At 43.1% G+C, this 17,498-nt stretch overlaps 1 protein-coding gene across 1 annotated transcript in view; it reads right to left on the bottom strand.

Annotated features, from left to right (window-relative positions):
- The window catches only part of LOC115192339 (transforming growth factor beta receptor type 3), a 139,583-nt gene that overhangs the window by 86,893 nt on the left and 35,192 nt on the right, over positions 1-17,498 (bottom strand). The window contains exon 3 of the mRNA XM_029750723.1: positions 5,510-5,697. Coding sequence (XP_029606583.1) covers positions 5,510-5,697 — 188 coding nt within the window. The remainder of the gene's footprint in view (positions 1-5,509; positions 5,698-17,498) is intronic.

The raw sequence follows: 17,498 nt of genomic DNA, 5'->3' as shown, positions 1-17,498 counted from the left end.
GGCCAGACTGCCCTGACCTGCCGGAGTGGCCAGACTGCCCTGACCTGCCGGAGTGGCCAGACTGCCCCGAGTTGCCGGACTGCCCAGACTGTCCCGAGTTGCCGGACTGCCCAGACTGTCCCGAGTTGCCGGACTGCCCAGACTGTCCCGAGTTGCCGGACTGCCCAGACTGTCCCGAGTTGCCGGACTGCCCAGACTGTCCCGAGTTGCCGGACTGCCCAGACTGTCCCGAGTTGCCGGACTGCCCAGACTGTCCCGAGTTGCCAGGACTGCCCAGACTGTCCCGAGTTGCCAGACTGCCCAGACTGTCCCGAGTTGCCAGACTGCCCAGACTGTCCCGAGTTGCCAGACTGCCCAGACTGTCCCGAGTTGCCAGACTGCCCAGACTGTCCCGAGTTGCCAGACTGCCCAGACTGTCCCGAGTTGCCAGACTGCCCAGACTGTCCCGAGCTGCCAGACTGCCCAGACAGCCTGGAACGGCCTGAGCCGGAGCCACCTCCAAAAAATAGGTGGGTTGGGGAGGGGGGGTGTAGCACAGTGCCGTCGTTGACGGCAGCCACCCTCCCTTCCCTCCCTTTAGTAAGGGGGAAATTTTCTTTTGGGTATTGTTTGGGGGTATTTATTTATTTTTTTTTTAAGGTGCTTCCGGGGTAGCACCTTTAAGGGGGGGGTACTGTCACGTCCTGGCCAGTATATAAGGTTAATTGTTTTGTAGTTTGGTCAGGGCGTGACAGAGGGTATTTGTTTTATGTGGTTCAGGGTGGTGTGTTTTGTTAAAAGGGTGTTTGTTTTAGTAATTCCGGGTGTTGGTTTATGTTTAGGTATTTCTATGGGGAGTCTAGTGAATGTATGTCTATGTTTGGTTAATTGGGGTTGGGACTCTCAGTTGAAGGCAGGTGTTGTCTATCTGCCTTTGATTGAGAGTCTCATATAGTAGGGTGTGTTTGTGTTTGGGATTTGTGGGTGATTGTGCTGTGTTGAGCTTTGCAGACTGTCAGTGTATCGTTCGTTTTCTTGTTTGTTGTTTTTGTATTCGTGTTGAATTTCATTAAATGTTCAAGATGAACTCTATCGACTCTGCTGCGTATTGGTCTACCTTTTCCGACGATGATTTCGTTATATCGTCAGAAGACGAAGACGACAATCGTGACAGGGTGGCCAAAAATAATTATCTGAAAGCCACGGATTTGGAGTAATGACAGGTATGGCATCATGCAGACTTCACTTTGCAGCATACATTCCTTTTCAGTGTAACAATTACTTCAATGTGTTCCATAACATTTGTGTTTATACTACGGTATTCTATTGTTGAACATCGCTCTTGATCCTTATTGGGAAATGTGTTGATACGTTTCAATGGAAACTTTTAATTATTTGACCTCAAGCTTGTTCTTTACAGTCTGTTTTCACCATAAAGGCAGTACGACTTGATGAAGCTAATTAATCACAAAATCGAAATGCTATTCTATCACAAGGTTTCATTCCAAAAGGTTTAGCAACTTCAGTTACATAAACATTACTGTAGTAGTCATTCAATCACTAGTAGCGCCCATTTAAACAGTACTCAGTAGAAGCAGATGGCTTTAGTACAATATCGTAATGCCCATTCCCACTTGGGACAATAACGTAAAGAGTGTAATAACCGACCTTAACACATCTCAAATATGACTTCCTATCACATCTCCTATTTATACTACTTACTAGATATTTACTACTTACTTCTAGTCCTATCTATACTACTTACTTATAGTATTTAGGCTCTTGCCTTATTTAGGAGAATAGGTCACAGTGCAAGTCCTATCTATGCAATACAGTATTAACACTAACGTGTTATGATAGAATCACAAGAGTGGTGTCTTTATTTACATGCTGACTCAACATAACACACCCAGCTCCTGTTCTTGTCTATGCATCTGGCCTTGGCAACATTTAGGTCTGCCTACCTCAGCAGTAAAATCCCCGGGGCAGGTTGCTTTTCACACTACCATGACTGAAGGAGTGGGGACACTTAAATATCCTGACACAGCACATCCTTCAGTCCGCAGGCTACAGAGAGATAGACTTACAGTAGAACAAATGTTCATGAAAACAGAGGGGAGCCTTGTCAATCAATAGCCTGATATAAGCCCTGAAAGAGGGAAGAGTAGATGGGTTCATGCTTATAGGCACAGAGGTACGCACACTACAACTCTTAGGATCGGGAGAGCTAAGGAGTGTCTTGTTCAACTGTTAATAAACATGTATACTCATTTACATTTTAGTCATTTAGCAGACGCTCTCATCCAGAGCGACTTACAGTAGTGAATGCATACATTTCATACATTTTTTTCTCCGTACTGGTCCCCCGTGGGAATCGAACCCACAACCCTGGCGTTGCAAACACCATGCTCTACCAACTGAGACACACGGGACCGTGCTCTCCTCAAATATTTACCGCCTAGCCCTTCTTGAAAATGCGTGGATATCATTTTGGATCCTCATTTTAAGAGCCATAAAAGAATGTGATGACAGGCTTCTTTTCTGTCTCGCAACAGTGTGAGGAGGTGCAGAGGCTAAGTAAGGGGTTTGTTGAAACACAGCCATCGAGATAGCTGGGGGAGATAACATTTTCTCTGATTTAGTTTTATTGACGTTGCCGAGCCCTTCAACAACAACGCCTGTGTCCCAAATGGCACCATATTCCCTATATAGTGCACAAAAAAAGTAGTGCACTTTGTCGGGGAATAGGGTGTCATTTGGGATGCAGCCCTCCAACAACAATCTGATCTCCCAGAGATGTTTACAATCTTCTGCTGCGTTGCTTTGGCCAACAAGCCTTTCTTCGGCTTCCTGTCGGCACCAGGGGGGAAGGAACGGACGCCATTTGCTGGGCCCCTGATTACAATGGGGGCAGAAGAGGGCAGTGGATAGATGTACCAGATAGAGTGTTCTCTACTTTATCTGACAGCACCATGGAAGGAGCAGCTCACAGGGATAAGAGGCCTGGCTGTAGTGTGGTGAGAGACAGAAGAACCATCCATCTTTACGCTGATAACCAATGCCTGGGAAGTGTTCAATAGGCACAAAAAAAGAAGAACACAATGTGAAATAGGGAGGTACTACCTGTCCAATAAAAAACACTTGTTTACGGTGTTGAAACATTTGCCTTATTGAACATGACCCACCCAGCTCTCTGATGTATCAATAACCAGAAAGGTAATGTAGGGCTCTCTCTAGTGTCTAACATCACTCTGGGTCAAGTATTCAAACTCCTATTGCCAGTGACATACAAACACAGTATAAAATCTATGGAGCTGATAACAACTACAGTTGAAGTTGGAAGTTTACATACACTTAGGTTGGAGTCAGTAAAACTCATTTTTCAACCACTCCACAAATGTCTTGTTAACAAACTATAGTTTTGGCAAGTTGTTTAGGACATCTACTTTGTGCATGACAAGTAATTTTTCTAACATTTGTTTACAAACAGATTATTTCACTTAGAATTCACTGTATCACAATTCCAGTGGGTCAGAAGTTTACATACACTAAGTTGACTGTGCCTTTAAACAGCTTGGACATTTACAGAAAGTGATGTCATGGCTTTAGAAGCTTCTGATAGGCTAATTGACATAATTTGACTCAATTGGAGGTGTACCTGTGGATGTATTTCAAGGCCTACCTTCAAACTCAGTGCCTCTACTTGACATCATGGGAAAATCAAAAGAAAATCAGCCAAGACCTCCACAAGTCTGGTTCATCCTTGGGAGCAATTTCCAAACGGCTGAAGGTACCATGTTCATCTGTACAAACAATAGTAAGTATAAACACCATGGGACCATGCAGCCGTCATCCCGCTCAGGAAGGAGACGCGTTCGGTCTCCTAGAGATGAACGTACTTTGGTGCGAAAAGTGCAAATCAATCTCAGAACAACAGCAAAAGACCTTGTGAAGATGCTGGAGGAAATAGGTACAAAAGTATCTATATCTACAGTAAAACGAGTCCGATATCGACATAACCTGAAAGGCCGCTCAGCAAGGAAGAGGCCACTGCTTCAAAACTGGCATAAAAAAGCCAGACTACGATCAACAACTGCATATGGGGACAAAGATCATACTTTTTGGAGAAATGTCCTCTGGTCTGATGAAACAAAAATAGAACTGTTTGGCCATAATGACCATCGTTATGTTTGGAGGAAAAAGGGGGAGGTTTGCAAGCCGAAGAACACCATCCCAACCGTGAAGCATGTTGTGGGGGTGTTTTGCTGCAGGAGGGACTGGTGCACTTCACAATTCTGACATTTCACATTTTTTAAATAAAGTAGTGATCCTAACTGACCTAAGACAGGGAATTTTTACTAGGATTAAATGTCAGGAATTGTGAAAAACTGAGTTTAAATGTATTTGGCTAAGGTGTATGTAAACGTCTGACTTCAACTGTATCTACTGTATATTGTAAAATCTCCCCTACATTGAGCAACACAGATTCTTCTGCACACTCCACCCTTGTGCAAGCGAGTTTAAACAAAGACTCTACAAACCCCCACCACCACCTCCATCCAAATCAAATCAAATGTAAAATGTTATTGGTCACATACACATATTTAGCAGATGTTATCGCGGGTGTAACGAAATGCTTGTTTTCCTAGCTCCAACAGTGTAGTAGTATCTAACAATTCACAACAATACAAACAAATCTAAAAGTAAAAGAATTAAATTAAGAAATATATCAATATTAGGACAAGCAATGTCGGAGTAGCATTGACTAAAATATAGTAGAATAGAATAGAGTATATACATATGAGAAGTAAAGTAGTATGTAAACATCCTTAGTTAAAGCTGCTGTTATTCTTGGAACGAGTACAATTTGAGAAGCGGAGGGGGTCCACTATCTTTTCTTTTCTATTTCTTCCTTCTCGTGTTAATAACATTTTGTGATCTTCTGACTGAATGTGAGCAGAGCAGCTGCTGAGCAATGATAAAGTAAACAAGAAATGATGCACCTCTCCCCAGAAAGCTCTTGAGCTAGCCTAACTTAACAGACTTCCAGTCATTATAGCATCAATTAACTTGGTACGAAGTTTTTTAAACCTGAATGCCAACCCACACTGCTATCTACTTTCTTAGGATGGCATACTGCCCATGGAACGATACGGATCGAGAAAAACAAGAGGAGGTGACGTTTATTTTTTAAATGTGCTCATCTGCTGCGGCCACTAAACTCAAAATGACACCAGTGTTTTTGTTGACATCCGTGTTAATGTTATGGTAGAAACAGCATGCTGGGATGCACGTTGGATGTTTAGCTGTCTGACAGAGGCGTGCACTTTGGGTTACAGTTATAACAGTATACACAGGTGAGGATAGCGTGAGACTGACTCCCTGGGCCAGGTGTGGCTGTTCTGGGTTAGCTCAGCCAGGTGGGTGACTGACCTCTGCAGGTGTGTCCTCTGGTCCGTCATATTATATACAGCATATTGTTATACATTGTATTGTATATAGGTGGTTACATTAAATACAGGTGTCTGACCTCTGTAGTCTTGCGGTCTGGCCCCTGAGGACCGTGGCCCCTCAGGTTGATGATGTGGACCTCTTGAGGTAGTCCTGTTGTGCCGCGGGAGGCACAGCCTGACAGGGCTGTGAAACTCTTTAGCAGGGCCTGCACCGGGTGGCCTACGCCGACTGGCAGCAGCTCACACGGGCTGCGTGACAACAGGCCTGTGGGGCAGAAAATAAAAAGGAGATGAGTGCTAATTCATTCAATTGTTTTTTTGAGAATCCAAGATCACCAGCGTGTAGCTAGAGAATCTGCATACAAATACTGAAGATCTAAAGGGAAAAAAGCCAATAACAGACACAAGAGGCAAGTTTTCCACACTGCAGCTTCGGTCCAACGAACTGGAGAACACTTTGTTCGGAGGTTATGGAAATAATTTATAGACTGTTCATAATTAGAGAGTGTATGAATCAGCTACTCTTTCATGAATGATGAGGGCAAATAAAGGAATGTCCACATGCAACCATAATGAGTGGCATAATCATTATCTACATTGGGCGTAGCAAAATAAAAGACTGCCCGCGCACATTGTCCGGGCACAAAGCTCACTACTTCTCAAAGTAGGCCATTCTCTCCAGTCCACAGCCCACTACACAGCAGACTGGCTTCTCAACAAAGAGCAGCACCACTCTTTCTGACCCTCAACAGGCCACTAACACAGACTGGCCTCGCCTCTGAACAAAGCAGTGTCTAGCTAAGTCTCTACAGGCTGTTACGGTGCCAGATCTATAATCAAGATGACCCAAAAGAGCCCCCCAATTATAATCCCCTTTATGTCACTTTCATTTCTTTCTCTTTTCCCTTAAAATGGTCAAAATCGGGCCTTCTCTTAATGCTCTAATCACTACAGGAGGTGGACAAGACTTCACAGTGTAGTGCTCCTGGCTCTGGACAACCCATAATTAGCCGTTATGACTGGGGGGTCAATTATAGAAGTTGCTGTGGAGAGCTGGCACTGGAGGTGTTCCTGTGAGAGTCTGAAGCGAGAAGCCTGTCAGATTGGTCTACAGTGTGTGTGTGTGCGCGTGCGTGCGTGCGTGTGTGCCCTGCAGCACTGAAAAGACTGGTGACCTTAGAATTGGAGGATAACAAGAATGGATGGACTATAACAGGGATCATATAATTGATCATAACGAGCACAACTTGTTAACAACACTTCCTCGAAAGTAAAAAAAAAATAAAAAATGTTATGTTGGAGGCGGTGGGATAGATTTCTCTCTCTATGGATCAGAATCTCGCTTTTTGTATTCTTGTTTTCATTTCACTCCACAATGATTTGCCTAATAGGAGGTTCAGGTAACATTGTGAGGTATAATTACTAAAAACTGAAGGTAGCTAAAGTCAATTCTAATAAATGATAATAAATAGGCTACATCTAAATCTCGGACTGCCATAGATAGGAACTTAGTCTGAGGGCAGTGGTCCAAAAATAGGGCCTTCTGCCCCTTTCCTCTCACCGTGTCCATCCATCCATCAATGGCTGTCATGTGGAGAGGAACAGTAGGACTAACGAGCCCTGTCAGGCATGCAGAGCCAAGTCCCAGCGTGGTGAAACCCCAACCCCACCTTGCAAGCAAAACATTTTAGCGGCCTCCCTCATAACAGCAAAGAGAAGATAGATTTTCTGAGAAGTTAATTTCCTGCAGTTCTACCCATTTTGCCATAGGGCAGAGAGAAAAATTAGCAGTTTTACAGCGAATTTCCTGCAATATTTATTTTTTATTTAACTAGGCAAGTCAGTTAAGAACAAATTCTTATTTACAATGACGGCCTACCCCGGCCAAACCCTAACACGGAAGACGCTAGGCCAAATGTGGACTCCCAATCACGGCCGGTTGTGATACCACCTGGAATCGAACCAGGGTCAGTAGTGACGCCTCCAGCACTGAGATGCAGTGCCTTAGACCGCTGCGCCACTCGGGAGCCCACATTTTTGCCTCCACCCTGTTTGCAGCTTTTAATATGATAATTGATGATCAATGGGCCCCACCCCGATTGGTAATTCGACCATGATTACTACAAGTTTAGATAGCTGGCCTCTAGACTAATTTACCAATCTAAATACAAATTGCTGACATGAGCTAATTAAGTGACTGCTGATGCACAACCACATTTCTAAATTGCACCTTGTGTATTCTATTATTCTAACTCAACAGATGCCCATCCCTGTCCTATATAGTGCACTACTTTTGACTGATTTAACCTCCTTAAAAACACACACACACATGCACAAAACCTTAGGGCTGTCTGTGTGTGTAAGGCGTTGGACAGACCTTTTCCATTAGAGAAACTGTGTCTCAGGGGACTGGTTGTGGCCAGGCTTTCCTCCTGTAGGTCTGTCCCTACACTTTACTCTGCCTGCCAGCCCTACAGACTCGCCTCGCGCCAGCCAGCGCAGGGCCTGCTCACGTTTCAAACACTGCACGATAAACACGCTATGGTTGCCGATGGCAATCAGCGGGGAACATTTGTAAATAATTAAAGAGAAGTTAAAGACAGGGGAGATAACTTTAAAACTCCTGTCTCTTACTGTACGTCAACAGTGGGTTGCTAGAGGAAGGTTTCTCTCTGAGTGCAGCTATTGTTTGCAGTACTGTACACACACACACACACACACACACACACACAAAGCCTGAGACATGCGTACCTTCCTCTCTGTCTGTCCCCCACCCCGCACCTCTCCTTACCCCCTTCTCCTCCCCTCGGAGTACACACCGGTCCCTCTCGAACCAAAGTCATCAACCTTCACCCTTTCAGTCCTCATCTCACAGCACTTAAACTCACTTTTTCCCCCCACACCACACCACACCACACCACACCACACAGTGGAATAACAACCACCCATCAGCCAGATAGAAAAAAAATTGTCCTTTTTGGAAGACGGCCAAGAGATTACGGTCCTTGTTGGGCAGTGATGTTGTTTCTTTATTTAACTTCATGGAAAAAAAGGGCTATACTGAGACAATACAGTGTACTGGAAGAAAAGAATCCAGAAGATTTGGACAATAATTGAAGGAAACCAAGCATTTGTTTTATAACCCTAAACAGAAATGCAGCTGTGGGTGATAAACAAAGACAGTGTTTCCATCCCATAGAATAATGTTTTGGAGATCCAGGGTATCTTGTTAAAAATCAGATCAGGACTCAATGGTTTTGGCCAAGATGCAATTGAGCAACAATACGAGCATCGTTTCCCCCAAAACTAAGTGTACAACGAAGAGAAAGAGATACACAAACTCAGAAAGCAACTCTGATTATTTGTGTATTACATATTCATCTATGGACAGCCATATTTACAACATTAAACAATGATGTATTTTGGACATTTACAAGCGGGAACTTAGTTTACTATATATATTTACACACAGGAACTTTAATAGACATGTACTTATACAAAAATCCTCTATTATAGCCATAATATCCTGGTATTATTTATATTTTTCTGTGTAGCTGAAACCAACTGGAGTCTAATCCTGCACATCTGGTATGGTCATCACAGTTTAGAGCCTCCACGGAGGGGCGGGGGGGGGGGGGGACTTGTGGCCTTGCCACAGCTTTGTCTCTTCTGTCACCTTGTCTGATCCCTCTCCCCCTGTCTATACCTCCTTCTCTCTCCCTTTATCACTGTCTGTACCGCTATCTCTCCCTCTATCGCTCCTGTCCAACAGCTGCTAGCCCCTCTGGCTGGCCAGGCCGAACAAACGCCCACAGAGAAGAATGAGAGAAGTGGTTGTTCGCTCCACATGAAAAACAACCCCGAACCAGAGTGCCCACAAGACAATTCACTAAACAGACTATACACGGCAGAGCAGACTCCTCCAAGACCTAAGCCCAGCAGATCCAGTGATATCTGACAGTAAGAAGTAATACTCAATCTGTGATATCAACCGTAACAGCAAAATATTTATCTCCGATTTTGGTTAGGAGAATAAGTTATTAATGCTGGGTGCTGGATTATTGGTGCTGGTTTGTTGAGATATGATCCAGCGGGTCAGATCAGAAGACTGGATGCGTAGTTTGGTATGGGCGTGGCATACGGACAGTTATTTTTAAGTCACCCATGAGATAAAATGTCATTACTGTTCATCCGTTCTGCTGCCTAGTTATCACATGTTAAGGTTGAACATTGGCATTTTTGTAGCTTCAATGACCCTTACAAAAAGTGTATGAGTTCCCAAAAAGCCTACGTAAATCCCATTGCTGGGATACAAGATGGCATATCTTATTATAATATATGAACACATAATCTAAATATTATACAACAATGTGTACAATAAAAAAATGTGCAGTATGTTAACTTAACATGATGAACAGGAATGACATTTACTCTCACGGTGCCAATAAGATCTAGCTGAAAGACACGCCCCTAATAAGCCACGCCTCCTGAAAATAACCCAAGGACTACATTAAAAAAGACCCAGCTCCAATGTCAACCCAGCATGAGAGTAAAAAATACCCAACTGATGGTTAAATTAACCCATGTTTGGGTAATCCCAACAACCCAATTTGTTTGGTTATTCACGCAACCCAACTAGCTGGGTCAAAATAACCCAACATGTGTTCTGTCCACTATTTAACCAGCGCTGGGTTATCAAATAACCCAAATTGGGTTGTTTTTAGCCAATCATTTTTTAGAGTGTGGTGTCCACAGGACTGTCTCTTCCTGTCTCAGCCTGGGTTCAGACAGAGATGAGACAGACAGAGGACCCTGAAGGAGTGCAGCATGTGGGATAGAGAGCACATCTGTTTGAGTGAAGACAGCATGGTCTGGTCCTGCCTGGCATGGCCTGGACCCACAGACTCAACATCCTACTATCCTCACCACCCAGACCTAGCCACAACCAGGAGCACCGAGTAGAAAACACAAAACTGTCCAAATAAAAGAAAACCATTCTGTGTACCTCAACAGTTTCAGAGCTGATATAACTGACTGATCTAGAACAGTAAACTCCTGTTTCCTTTCAAGGGTTCAGGGTAGCATACCTTCACTAGGAAATAATTATCTGATATCATAAATGAGTAACTAGAGTAAGTAACAGAAAGATGAGGTTCCAGTTACAGAGAGGATGTCGTTAATTGTAGACATACAAGATAAATGGATGCATAAAAGGTGACATGTTTCTGCTGCTACCTCAACATCCTGACTGAAAAGTCTACGCCTCTCTCTTTCACACCCACACGCACCTGTTTATAGAGGGCAAAGGCAAACAGACAACAACTGTTACAGCTATTGGCCTACATATTTACATAGATATTCTACCTCAAGTTAACACATTTAGATGTGAACATTTTTTACATATGGTATAATCACCATATCTTGTGGAAGGTTCCAGTATGAAGGGTGACTGAAATAACCCATTCCTGAAACCATTTGCGAAATGTAATATGTCACTTGGGTTGTTGTTTGGCGTCATGGGGCAACAGTACTGAAAAGGCATTTGTTTATATAACTTACATTACCGTATGAGCCACAGTTTCAATTAAGTCCTGTGAGTGGAGGGAGACGTATAAGCCACCCACACACATGCTTCATGGCCAAAGTAAAAAATATGCCAGAGAAAATGAAAAAGAGCTAATGTGCCTTTGACTCTCTCTCTCTTTCCCGCTCCAGTAAGTAAGTAAGTCAGAGTCTCTCTAGCTCTGAATATTCTGACTAGATTATATAGTATGCGTCCCAAATGGCACCAGGGAATAGGAGGTCATTTGGGATAAAGAATGAATGAATATGCTGACTACGATTTATAGTACTACTGGGAAAAGCATCCAGAGGAGATGACGACTGTTTAGGCGACTGAATTTAGGCAGGTTAGAAACCAAAAGGCATTCACATCTTCACACATCAAACCAAGAGTTTAGTAAAAGACTACGAGCGAGAAAGTGAGAGCGAGAAAGTGAGAGTGAGAGAGAGAGAGAGAGAGAGGTCACATATGGGGGAGGCTCTGACACTGACAGATAAAAATGCACTCTGACTCAGATGAGCATAACTCCTTGCAACTCCACTTAACCTTAACCTAGAACTGAGGTTGAGGGGGTTGAGAAGCACAGGCAGCCAGTAACAGGACTGGTCTAGTTCTCAATCTCTATCAGTCTCTACTCTACCCCTTACAATACATATTACATCTACTCAAGTTTGCTTGTCTGGTTATGCCCATTTTGTGAATTACAGTTAAGCATACACAGATTAAAATCAGGTGGTCCCAGTATATCAGTCTCTACTCGGAAGATATATATGTGAACTGAGATGTATTCAGTAGTGTAGGCTTGTTGAGTGCTAATGTTGAAGACTGGGGAACGTGAATACTTTGGGATCGCTCACAAAAGGTTAAGTACTAGCAGGAGAGTCAGGATGTGAGCGTATAGAAATGCAAAAGGATACTTCAGTCTCAGAGACTGTATAAATACTCTCAAAGCCAACACGCTTAAGACGTATTTAAAGACACGGGATACGCCCCAAAAGGCACCCTATTCCCTATACAGCGCACTGTTTTGACCAGAGTTTCCAAGAAATGCACTCTGTTGCATCAACATGCTGCTGGTGACATGCCAAGACTTGGGTACAGGATGTGATGTCATACCATGTGCCCCGTTAGGAACATATCTGATATTCCCACAAAGCCATTTCCGAAGAGAAACAAACACAGCCTTCCCCCAGCGCACTATACACAACACACACGCCCGCACACACACACACTCAGAGACAGACATGTGCACATATGGATACACACACACGCACACACCCTCATGTGTCTTGTTCCAGGCATCCCTCAGCAGTAGACTATTGTATATACACTATATACACATAAGTATGTGGACACCTTTCAAATTAGTGGATTTGGCTATTTCAGCCACAGCCGTTGCAGGCAGGTGTATAAATCTAACACACAGCCATGTAATCTCCATAGACAAATATTTGTAGTAGAGTGGCCTTACTGAAGAGCTTAGTGACTTTCAAAGTGGCACTGTCATAGGATGCCACCTTCCCAACAAGTCAGTTTGTCAAAATTCTGCCCTGCTAGAGTGGGACCGCCGAGTGCTGAAGCGTGTAAAATTGTCTGTCCTCGGTTGCAACACTCACTACCGAGTTCCAAATGCCTGGAAGCAACGTCACAGAATCTGTGTTTGGCGGATGCCAGGAAAACGCTACCTGCCCCAATGCAGTGACAACTGTAAAGTTTGGTGGAGCAGGGATAATGGTCTGGGACTTGTTTTTAATGGTTCGGGCTAGTCCCCTTAGTTCCAGTGAAGGGAAATCTAAACACTACACAATGACAATCTAGACAAGTCTGTGCTTCCAGCTTTGTGGCAACAGTTGAGGAAGGCCCTTGCCTGTTTCAGCATGACAATGCCCCCTTTCACAAAGCGAGGTCCATACAGAAATGGCTTGACGAGATCGGTGTGGAAGAACTTGACAGGTTTGCTCAGGTTCCTGACCTCAACCTCATCGAACACCTTTGGGATGAATTGGAACGCAGACTGCGAGCCAGGCCTAATCAACCAACATCAGTGCTCGACCTCACTAATGTTCGTGGCTGAATGGAAGCAAGTCAACGCAGCAATGTTCCAACTTCTAATGGAAAGCCTTCCCAGAAGAGTGGAGGCTGTTTTGGCAAAGGGGGGACCAACTCCATATTAATGCCATGATTTTGGAATGAGATGTTTGTCCACATACTTTTGGTCATGTAGTGTATCTTCAGAAGGATATGAAGGTCACTGTAAAGAGATATTTATACACAGCTTTAATTCTTACACCGTGTGTTTCACAAAATAAACTCAGCAAAAAAAGAAACGTCCCTTTTTCAGGACCCTGTCTTTCAAAGATAATTTGTAAAAATCAAAATAACTTCACAGATCTTCATTGTAAAGGGTTTAAAACACTGTTTCCCATGCTTGTTCAATGAACCATAAACAATTAATGAACATGCACCTGTGGAACGGTCGTTAAGACACTAACAGCTTACAGACGGTAGGCAATTAAAGTCACAGTTATGAAAACTTAGGACACTAAAGAGGCCTTTCTACTGACTCTGAAAAACACCAAAAGGGTCCCTGCTCATTTGCGTGAAGGTGCCTTAGGCATGCTGCAAGGAGGCATGAGGACTGCAGATGTGGCCAGGGCAATAAATTGCAATGTCCGTACTGTGAGACACCTAAGACAGCACTACAGGGAGACAGGACGGACAGCGAATGGTCGGATTCGAGTTTATCGTCGAAGGAATGAGCGTTACACCGAGGCCTGTACTCTGGAGCAGGATCGAATTGGAGGTGGAGGGTCCATCATGGTCTGGGGCGGTGTGTCACAGCATCATCGGACTGAGCTTGTTGTCATTGCAGGCAATCTCAACGCTGTGCATTACAGGGAAGACATCCTCCTCCCTCATTTGGTACCCTTCCTGCAGGCTCATCCTGACATGACCCTCCAGCATGACAATGCCACCAGCCATACTGCTCGTTCTGTGCGTGATTTCCTGCAAGACAGGAATGTCAGTGTTCTGCCAAGGCCAGCGAAGAGCCCGGATCTCAATCCCATTGAGCACATCTGGGACCTGTTGGATCGGAGGGTGAGCGCTAGGGCCATTCCCCCCAGAAATGTCCGGGAACTTGCAGGTGCCTTGGTGGAAGAGTGGGGTAACATCTCACAGCAAAAACTGGCAAATCTGGTGCAGTCCATGAGGAGGAGATGTACTGCAGTACTTAATGCTGCTGGTGGCCAAACCAGATACTGACTGTTACTTTTGATTTTGACCCCCCCCCCCCCTTTGTTCAGGGACACATTATTACAATTCTGTTAGTCACATGTCTGTGGAACTTGATTAACTTATGTCTCAGTTGTTGAATCTTGTTATGTTCATACAAATATCTACACATGTTAAGTTTGCTGAAAATAAACGCAGTTGACAGTGAGAGGACGTTTCTTTTCTTTTTCTTTGCTGAGTTCAGATGACGCTGCAGAATCTTTTAACCTGTACACATTCCCAAATAAAGACAGACAGGATTTAAAACATTTGTTTAATTATACAAAGACATTGTAAGGTGGGATTGATTACATGAAAATACACGTAATAGACAGGGTGGGGCCCCTATGTCAGGGTGTGGCCATTAAACCTGTGGTATCTCAGTTCCCATATGGACCAAGGGATTATCTCTATCCTGCAATCTCATTGGTCCTCGTTTCCTAGCAGAAATTCCCAGGGTCCGTGGACCATGCAAACCAGTTTAGGGAAAGCAATATTCTGCCCTGTCATCTAAGGAGCTTTATTTTGGAACTACACAATCGGCCACAGCGCTGACAATAACAGTAACTCACTCAGCACTGAGTTAGCCAGGGGCCACAAATACAGGAAGCAAATAAATCTTTTCATAGGGATAGTACTAGCTCAATTCATTCTGTCTGCTAGCTGTGAAATATGGATTCATCATGAACCAATCTGTGCCTGTAAAATTGGAAGCGCGGTATGGAGGAAGTTGGTTGGAGCAGGATAAATGGGGAGACACAGGGGAGTCAGGCGATGTGAGGTGGGGGAGGAGAGGGGGGAGACGGGGGCTGTCAGTCAGGGAAATCGTTAAACTTTCCCATCAAAGTGTGAAATCTGAGAGCAAGAGTCCCAAAAGCCTGTCCACGGTCCAACATCACACAAACAATCCCTTATTTGACGAATAAATCTGATTTGACAAAATGGCACCAGCTATTGTGAAACAATGGTAATAAACAGAATAATAGTTATAATTGTAGGGGCTGCCACTCTCGAAAATAATATTCATAATAAGCTTGATAGCATGCTTTGTCTGTGGAGATTTACATAAGGAAAAAACTAAGGGGGAGGAAAAGATTCAAATGAATCTTTGTTCCATCTCCAAGTGGGTTACCAGGTGTGTGGATACTAGTCATACGTCCTACATCTGTGTCCATAAAAATTACACTGACAATTGAGCCATTGACGTACGACTGAAATTGTCACTCCAAATGAAGACCCATCTTTCAATCAAGTGATAATAAACAGACCCAGCCTAGGAATGGCTAACTTTTATGATTTTATACACAGGCATAGTTGCAGAAACTGTCCATCCTGAGGTGGATTCATACAGAAGTGGGCTAGAATGTGAATATACCTTAACCGTTTAGATCACCCTGGTAAAAAAACATAAGTCCAGTCTACTGTGCTGATTTAATAATCCAGTGCTTAGAAACAATGGAAAGAGGAATCCGTGAGTGAATTATTTTTCTGACACAGAATAAGGTAAGTAGATAATCAACACTATACTGACTGTGTAGGGGTGCAGAGGACGTCTGTTACTGTACTAAAACATCTGTATGCACTGCAAATCCAATTAGATTAAGTTTAAAGAGCGGAGATAGACATTAGCGCTCCACTAAGTCCACAATATAATACAATGCCATCAGAAAGTATTCATACCCCTTGACTTATTCCACATTTTGTTGTGTTACAGCCTGAATTCAAAATTGATTAAATATATATATTTTTTTAATATCACCCATCTACACACAATACCCACTAATGACAAAGTGAACACGTTTTTAGAAATGTTTAAAAATCTATTTTGTTTTACCGATTTAAGTCAAAACTGTAACTAGGCCATTCAGGAGCATTCAATATCGTCTTGGTAAGCAACTCCAATGTAGATTGAGCCTTATGTTTTAGGTTATTGTTCTGCTGAAAGGTGAATTTGTCTCCCAGTGTCTGTTGGAAAGCAGACTGAAGCAGGTTTTCCTCTAGGATTTCGACTCTGTGTATAGCTGTATTCCGTTTATTTTTATCCAGAAAACTCCCTAGTCCTTGCCTATGACAAGCATACCCAGAACATGATGCAGCCACCACCATTTTTGAAAATATGAAGAGTGGTACTCAGTGATGTATTGTGTACAATTTGCCCATATCATAACGCTTTGTATTCAGGACAAAAAGTGAATTGCTTTGCCACATTTTTGCAGTGCCTTGTTGCAAATAGGATGCATGTCCTGGAATATTTTATTCTGTACAGGCTTCCTTCTTTTAACTCTGTCATTTAGGATAGTATTGTGGAGTAATTGCAATATTGTTGATCCATCCTAAGTTTTCTTATATCCCAACCATTAAACTTTGTAACCATTTTAAAATCACCATTGGCCTCATGGTGAAATCTCTTTCACCAAGAGCATTTTACTTCCTCTCCGGCAACTGAGTTAGGAAGGATGCCTGTGTCTTTGTAGTGACTGGGTGTATTTATACACCATCCAAAGTGTAATTAATAACTTTACCACGCTCAAAGGGATATTCGGTGTCTGCTTCTTTTTTTCCTCACACATCTACCAATCAATGCCATTCTTTGCAAGGCATTAAAAAAACCTTCCTGGTCTTTGTGTTTGTATCTTTGCTTGGAATTCATTACTCGATTGAGGACCTTACATATAATTGTATGTGTGGGGTACAGAGTCATTCAAAAATCATGTTAACCACTATTATTGAACACGAAATGAGTCCAAGCAACTTATTATGCGATTTGTTAAGCACATTTTTACTCCTGAACTTATTTAGGCTTGCCATAACAAAGGGGTTGAATACTTATTGACTCCAGACATTTCAGCTTTACATGTTTAATTAATTTCAAAAATGTTCTACAAACAAAATTACACGTTGACATTATTGGGTATTGTGTATAGATCAGTGACACAACATCTCAATGTAATCAATTTTAAATTCAGCCTGTCACACAACAAAATGTGGAAAAAAGTGAAGGGGTGTGAATACTTTCTGAAGGTATCTCTCTCTGTCTATCCCTGTATGTATATACGTCGGTCTTGGTATGTCTCTCTCTAACCCTGCATGAATGAAGACATACATCTTTATCCTTTGAAGTGATGGATGACATGGCTAGTTCCCCCAGGAACACAGGAGCCACTGTGTAAAGTGAGACAGATGGGATAGCCAGGTGAACCAGTAACGTGTTTACACGACTAGAGGTTTTA

The sequence above is a fragment of the Salmo trutta genome, chromosome 4 (genome assembly GCF_901001165.1).
Source record: "Salmo trutta chromosome 4, fSalTru1.1, whole genome shotgun sequence".
Classification (NCBI taxonomy): Eukaryota; Metazoa; Chordata; class Actinopteri; order Salmoniformes; family Salmonidae; genus Salmo; species Salmo trutta.
The sequence above is the reverse complement of the archived record's forward strand: the minus strand, read 5'-3'. Positions and strand labels throughout refer to the sequence as shown.